Genomic DNA, 6,892 nt, shown 5'->3' with positions numbered 1-6,892 from the left:
CATTTTTAGTGTATTAATATTAAATACATGTTTCGTGTATGAATATTAAATACATGTTTATTGTATAAATATTAAATACATGTTTAGTGTATGAATATTAAATACATGTTTAGTGTATAAATATTAAATACATGATTAGTGTATTAATATTAAATACATGATTAGTGTATGAATATTAAATACATGTTTAGTGTATAAATATCAAATACATGTTTAGTGTATGAATATTAAATACATGTTTAGTGTATAGATATTAAATACATGTTTACTGTATGAAAATTAAATATATGATTAGTGTATGATTACATATACGTTTAGTATATGATTATTAAATACATGCTCAGTGTATTAATATTAAATACATGTTTAGTGTATGAATATTAAATACATGTTTAGTGTATAAATATTAAATACATGTTTAGTGTATAAATATTAAATACATGTTTAGTGTATTAATATTAAATCAATGTTTAGTGTATGAATATTAAATACATGTTTAGTGTATGAATATCAAATACATGTTTAGTGTATGAATATTAAATACATGTTTAGTGTATAAATATTAAATACATGTTTAGTGTATGAATATCAAATACATGTTTAGTGTAAAAATATTAAATATATGTTTCGTGTATGAATATTAAATACATGTTTAGTGTATAAATAATAACTACATGTTTAGTGTATGAATATTAAATACATGTTTAGTGTATAAACATTAAATACATGTTTAGTGTATTAATATTAAATATATGTTTAGTGTATAAACATTAAATACATGTTTAGTGTATTAATATTAAATATATGTTTAGTTTATTAAAATTAAATACATGTTTTTGTATTAATATTAAATACATGTTTAGTGTATTAATATTAAATACATGTTTAGTGTATAAATGTTAAATACATGTTCAGTGTATAAATGTTAAATACATGTTTAGTGTATTAATATTAAATATATGTTTAGTTTATTAAAATTAAATACATGTTTTTGTATTAATATTAAATACATGTTTAGTGTGTTAATATTAAATACATGTTTAGTGTATAAATGTTTAATATATGTTTACTGTATTAATATTAAATACATGTTTAGTTTATTAAAATTAAATACATGTTTTGTATTAATATTAAATACATGTTTAGTGTTTTAATATTAGAAACATGTTTAGTGTATAAATGTTAAATACATGTTTAGTGTATAAATAATAAATATATGTTTAGTTTATTAAAATTAAATACATGTTTTTGTATTAATATTAAATACATGTTTAGTGTATTAATATTAAATACATGTTTAGTGTATAAATATTTAATACATGTTTACTGTATTAATATTAAATACATGTTTAGTGTATAAATAATAACTACATGTTTAGTGTATGAATATTAAATACATGTTTAGTGTATAAATATTAAACACATTTTTAGTGTATTAATATTAAATACATGTTTCGTGTATGAATATTAAATACATTGTAGGAGCCAAATAGAGGGCCATACTTGAATTTATGTTTATTTTATTGTTTTTGAGTGATTCATGCGTGTATGTCAGTGTGCACCCTTTACAGGTGGTGAAAAGTTCCCAGGCAGGCCTATAAGGGGCAGGAGCGCGCTGGGTGCGTGATTGGCAGTCGGGCACCAGCATACCGTCTTTGACCTCACCTGTCTGTAGACCTCACCTGTCTGTAGACCTCAGCTTCATATAAGCTACCATTTATTTTGTTTCCCGAGTATTCTGTTCCTTAATTATTGTAAATAAAACAATCTTCAAGATCGCTGCTGGATCAGCTTGAATTAGTGGAGGGAAAGCGGGAAAAGGAAGAATACGTGACAAGGAAGGCTGTGTAAAAGGTGTGAGTCAGACAAGATGCCCGCGCCCCAAGTGGAACAAACATTTGAAACAAAGGGGTTATAGGAACAATCACTTTCAGTGTTTTATGCCACTACAAGTTGTCAAAGACGCGCTGTGAAATACAGCCGACAGGATTGCGCACCAAACAGGAAGCAAGGCCAACGCGCATGGTGCAGGAGAACAAAGGACTTCTTTCATGAGGTTTGTGATAAACCATCGAACTCATTCGTTAAAAGGACTCCATGGTAATATAAAGTGACTTTTTCTGGACATTATCATGCAAGAATTGTTTGTTTTTGGGACTGCGATCACCGCGTAATGATTTTTAAAGTTTGCATTACAAACATTCGGTGACGGGCTTGCGCGCGCGCTCCCGACGGCCCGTGAACGGACATTTAATTCCCAAAAAAGGATAAAGATTATTTTTGGAACTTTTTATATTCACTTGGAAGTGTAAACGTTTTTTGGCTTACCAAGTGGAGGATTTTTGTTGCTTAAAAGAGGAAAATGTCAACTAATAATTCAGCCGAAGGAGGGGAAATGACGGCGATTGCGCAGGAGACTTCTCGTATGCGCGCCGCCAGAATAGGCAAAATGTCACACATAACAAGGCGAATGAACATTGTGCGCAATTTGATGGTGGATGCAGAGGCTTTAAAGGAAGTGAAAATAAATATGAGCAAGTTTAATGAGTTCGTAATGGAATTTAAATCTCTACACAAATCATATTCTGAAGGTTTAGAGCCAGATGAGCAAAGGGATGATGACCAAACATGGTATCAGCCTAAAATTGCTCTAATAGATGCCTTTGAAGCTGAGGTGTCCCGATGGATATCAGATCTTGAAAATCCCTCAACGCACACCTGTGCTCCTCCACCTGAGGACATTGCTATATCAAAAGACAGTGATTTAATAACTGGTCATTTGAAGGACAATTTAGAGGAGGCGGACGGCTTATATAAGCATGAACTAACTGGTCACCCAGGCATAGTGTCAAGAAGGGAGGCATCAGTCAAGTCCTTCAGTTCAGGACGTTCGTCCAATATTTCCTCTTCATCATTGTGGATTAGAGCGGAGGCGGAAAAAGCTGCTTTGACAGCCAGGGCAGCAAGGTTGCAGGAAAAGCATAATATTGAAGAACAGGAGTTAATGTGCAGGAAAAAAAGAGAGGTTTTGGAGTTAAAAACAGAAATAGAGGCGGCTAATGCTAAAATTAACTACTTGAAGGAAGTAGAAGGTTTAGTGGTGCATGCTGCGGGGCAGACAGCACCGGTTATAGGGGCAGCATTTGATCCATCAAGGTGTGGTTCACCTGTGGGAGGCCCAGCGGTTAGGTACAAGGAAGGAGTTCAGATTCAGTTCCCCACTACTCTGTTCGACGCATCTATACCCCAAGTTCCACATGCCAGGCTCCAACCTCAGCAGGCCCCAATTCAGCATGCCAGCCTCCAACTCCAACCCCAACCCCAGCAGACACCAGCTCAACAGCAGCAGGTCCCAGTTCTACCTCTGCAGGCCCCAGGTCAGCCTGGCGGTCTCTATACCCAGCAGGCCCCCGTTCACCAAGCTATGCCTGCCAGTTTCCAGTTCCAACCTCAACAAGCCACCCCCAGCTCAACGCAGAACAATCAGCTGATCAAAATTCTGGAAGCCCAAAATGAACTGACTAAGATTCTTGTGAAACAGCAGCTTCTGTCCACCCTCCCACAAGGAAGTGTTCCCTTCTTTGATGGAAACATCTTGGAGTACAAGTCATTCATCCATTCCTTTGAACACATGGTGGAAAGTAAAACAGACAATGACAAGGACAGGTTGCAGTTTCTCATACAGTACACAAAGGGCCATGCTCAAAAACTGATCAAAAGTTGTGAATATATGTCACCAGACAGGGGCTACCAGAAAGCCAAACGATTATTAAAAGAGAACTTTGGTCATGACTTTAAAATTGCCTGTGCATACCTAGATAAGGTCCAGACCTGGCCTCAAATTAAAGCAGAGGATTCCAAATCCTTGCAGGAGTACGCCATGTTCCTCAGGAGCTGCTGTAATGCCATGGAGGACACGGACTACATGGACGAACTGGACACAGTGGCCAATATGAGAAACATTGCGTTCAAGTTGCCCTTCAAGCTGAAGGAGAACTGGCGCAACAAAGCCTATGAGCAGCAGGAGGAGCACAACCGCAGGGTGAGGGTTTTAGACCTGGTTAGCTTTATAGAAAAGCAAGCTCGTGTGGCAGCCCATCCAGTCTTTGGAGAGCTAAGGGTACAGGAGCAGTCAGCCATAGGAAAGGCTAACGCTAGACCCTCTGTAAAGCCGCAACACTCAATGTCAGCTAGTAGTAGTTTTGCCACGAGTATTGCTATTAGCCCAATGAAATCCAAGCCAGAGTCTGAGTCAGAGCCCATTTGTCCACTTTGTAAAAACAAACACCCATTAGAGTTGTGTAGACTGTTCATTAAAAAGAAGCACAGAGACAAGCTTTGTTTCCTAAAGAGCCAGGGCATGTGCTTTGCCTGTCTTTTAATAGGGCACATAAGTTCTGTTTGTCCAAATCGTCAGACATGTCGACTGTGTAAAAAATCTCACCCAAGTGTCTTACATTATGATAGAAAAGACAAGGTATCGAAAGAGGTAGAAAAGCCCTCTAAAAATGTAAGCAGCTCAGGAGCAGAGCTATGTGGCCATATAGGGGCCGGGGACCAAGAGACTGTTCTGTCAATTGTCCCAGTCAAAGTTAAGGCCGGGAAGGGCAGTCAGGTCCTATCAGTTTATGCTCTCCTTGACCCTGGATCCTCCGCTAGCTTCTGTTCTGAACAGCTTATGTCCCAGTTAAACATAAAAGGAGTAAAGACCCATATCCTACTAAGGACTATGAATCAGAAAAAGTCTGTCCCAACTCACATGGTAGCTGGGCTGGAAGTGTCTGCACTGGACAACAATCATTTCCTACCTCTTCCTGTTGTCTTCACACAGAAAGAAATGCCAGTCACCACAAGCAGCATCCCCAAACAGGAAGACATAGCACCATGGCCATATTTAGGCAACGTTATACTCCCGAGCATCAGTTCAAAGGTGGAGCTGTTAATAGGCACAAATGCTCCAAAACTGTTAGAACCATGGGAGGTTATAAATAGCCATGGTGGAGGTCCATATGCAGTGAGAACATTATTGGGATGGGTGGTTAATGGGCCATTTAGAGGTGGGAATAGTGAGGCAGTGACTGCAACTGTTAACACAATATCAGTTGCAAATCTGGAGGAGCTTTCGATTTCCCAGTATAACCTGGAGTTCAGTGAGGTAGTGTCAGAAGAGAGGACTGAGCTATCAGTAGAAGAAAAACAGTTTTTAGAGATAGCCAATGAGGCAGTCCTACAGGACGGACACTACAGCCTGAAATTACCCTTCAGAAAACCCACGGTCAACCTACCCAACAACCGCCCAAGTGCCAAACAGCGCCTCCACAGCCCGAGAAGAAAAAGGAAAAAGGAACTCCTCTCAGGTCAAACTGCGACCCGTTCACACAGTTACAATGTGAACAAGGAACTTAAAAATTTCAGGACCACACTTGGTGGACAGAACACCATCTTTTGCGAGGCAGAGGCAAACCTCTCCACAGTCTCCCCAGATCCACAGGACTTAGAGCCGCTGACCCCAAACCACATTCTCCTTTTAAAAACTCAACCCATCATTCCCCCGGGCACCTTCGAGAAAAAGGATCTCTACGTCAGGCGCCGCTGGAATCAGGTTCAGTACATGACTGACCTTTTCTGGCACAGATGGACAAGGGAGTACTTGGCGTTTTTGCAGGAAAGACTGAAATGGACCCAAGTGAGGAACAAGCTGCAGCCAGAAGATGTGGTCCTGGTGGTCGACCTCACAGCCCCAAGGGGCTCCTGGCCATTGGGCAGAGTACTGGAGACTCGGCCAGATGGAGGAGGCCTGGTCCGGTCAGTCAAGCTCCAAACAAAGACTTCAGTCATCGAAAGGCCTATCACCAAGCTGTGCCGCATCCTGGAGGCTGATGGCTGACTGGTCAGTCATGGAGACCAGACCACGAGAGAGCCAAAGGGACGTAATGTATATACTTTATTTTCTCTCAAGACTTTGCCTTTTGTTTGTTTATTATGGAATAGGCTCCTTTTTTTGCATTAAATTAATGAATGTGATTGAGTCTGTAAAGATCAATCAGGGGCCGGTGTGTAGGAGCCAAATAGAGGGCCATACTTGAATTTATGTTTATTTTATTGTTTTTGAGTGATTCATGCGTGTATGTCAGTGTGCACCCTTTACAGGTGGTGAAAAGTTCCCAGGCAGGCCTATAAGGGGCAGGAGCGCGCTGGGCGCGTGATTGGCAGTCGGGCACCAGCATACCGTCTTTGACCTCACCTGTCTGTAGACCTCACCTGTCTGTAGACCTCACCTGTCTGTAGACCTCAGCTTTATATAAGCTACCATTTATTTTGTTTCCCGAGTATTCTGTTCCTTAATTATTGTAAATAAAACAATCTTCAATATCGCTGCTGGATCAGCTTGAATTAGTGGAGGGAAAGCGGGAAAAGGAAGAATACGTGACAAGGAAGGCTGTGTAAAAGGTGTGAGTCAGACAAGATGCCCGCGCTCCAAGTGGAACAAACATTTGAAACAAAGGGGTTATAGGAACAATCACTTTCAGTGTTTTATGCCACTACATACATGTTTAGTGTATGAATATTAAATACATGTTTGGTGTATAAATATTAAATACATGTTTAATGTATGAATATTAAATACATGTTTAGTGTATAAATATTAAATACATGTTTACTGTATGAACATTAAATATATGATTAGTGTATGATTACATATACGTTTAGTATATGATTATTAAATACATGCTCAGTCTATTAATATTCAATACATGTTTAGTGTATGAATATTAAATACATGTTTAGTGTATAAATATTAAATACATGTTTAGTGTATAAATAATAAATACATGTTTAGTGTATTAATATTAAATCAATGTTTAGTGTATGGATATTAAATACATGTTTA

General features: G+C 38.4%; 1 protein-coding gene across 1 annotated transcript; it reads left to right on the top strand.

The window, feature by feature from the left end:
- The first annotated feature begins 2,395 nt into the window (after positions 1 to 2,395).
- Positions 2,396 to 6,449, top strand: LOC133547629 (uncharacterized). Its single transcript, XM_061893238.1, has 2 exons — positions 2,396 to 5,602; positions 5,666 to 6,449. The coding sequence occupies exons 1-2, from the start codon at positions 2,396 to 2,398 to the stop codon at positions 5,885 to 5,887; spliced, it is 3,429 nt and encodes a 1,142-aa protein (XP_061749222.1). The 3' UTR covers positions 5,888 to 6,449.
- Positions 6,450 to 6,892: the final 443 nt, after the last annotated feature.

Source organism: Nerophis ophidion, unplaced genomic scaffold, assembly GCF_033978795.1.
Source record: "Nerophis ophidion isolate RoL-2023_Sa unplaced genomic scaffold, RoL_Noph_v1.0 HiC_scaffold_140, whole genome shotgun sequence".
NCBI classification, from domain to species: Eukaryota; Metazoa; Chordata; class Actinopteri; order Syngnathiformes; family Syngnathidae; genus Nerophis; species Nerophis ophidion.
Note: the sequence above shows the minus strand (reverse complement) of the source record. Positions and strands in the feature narration are given on the sequence as shown.

Coding starts and splice junctions, on each gene's coding strand:
- LOC133547629 (XM_061893238.1), top strand. CDS start 2,396: ATGACGGCGATTGCGCAGGAGACTTCTCGTATGCGCGCCGCCAGAATA. Junction 5,603..5,665: donor TCAGGCGCCGCTGGAATCAG/GTTCAGTACATG, acceptor GCGTTTTTGCAG/GAAAGACTGAAATGGACCCA.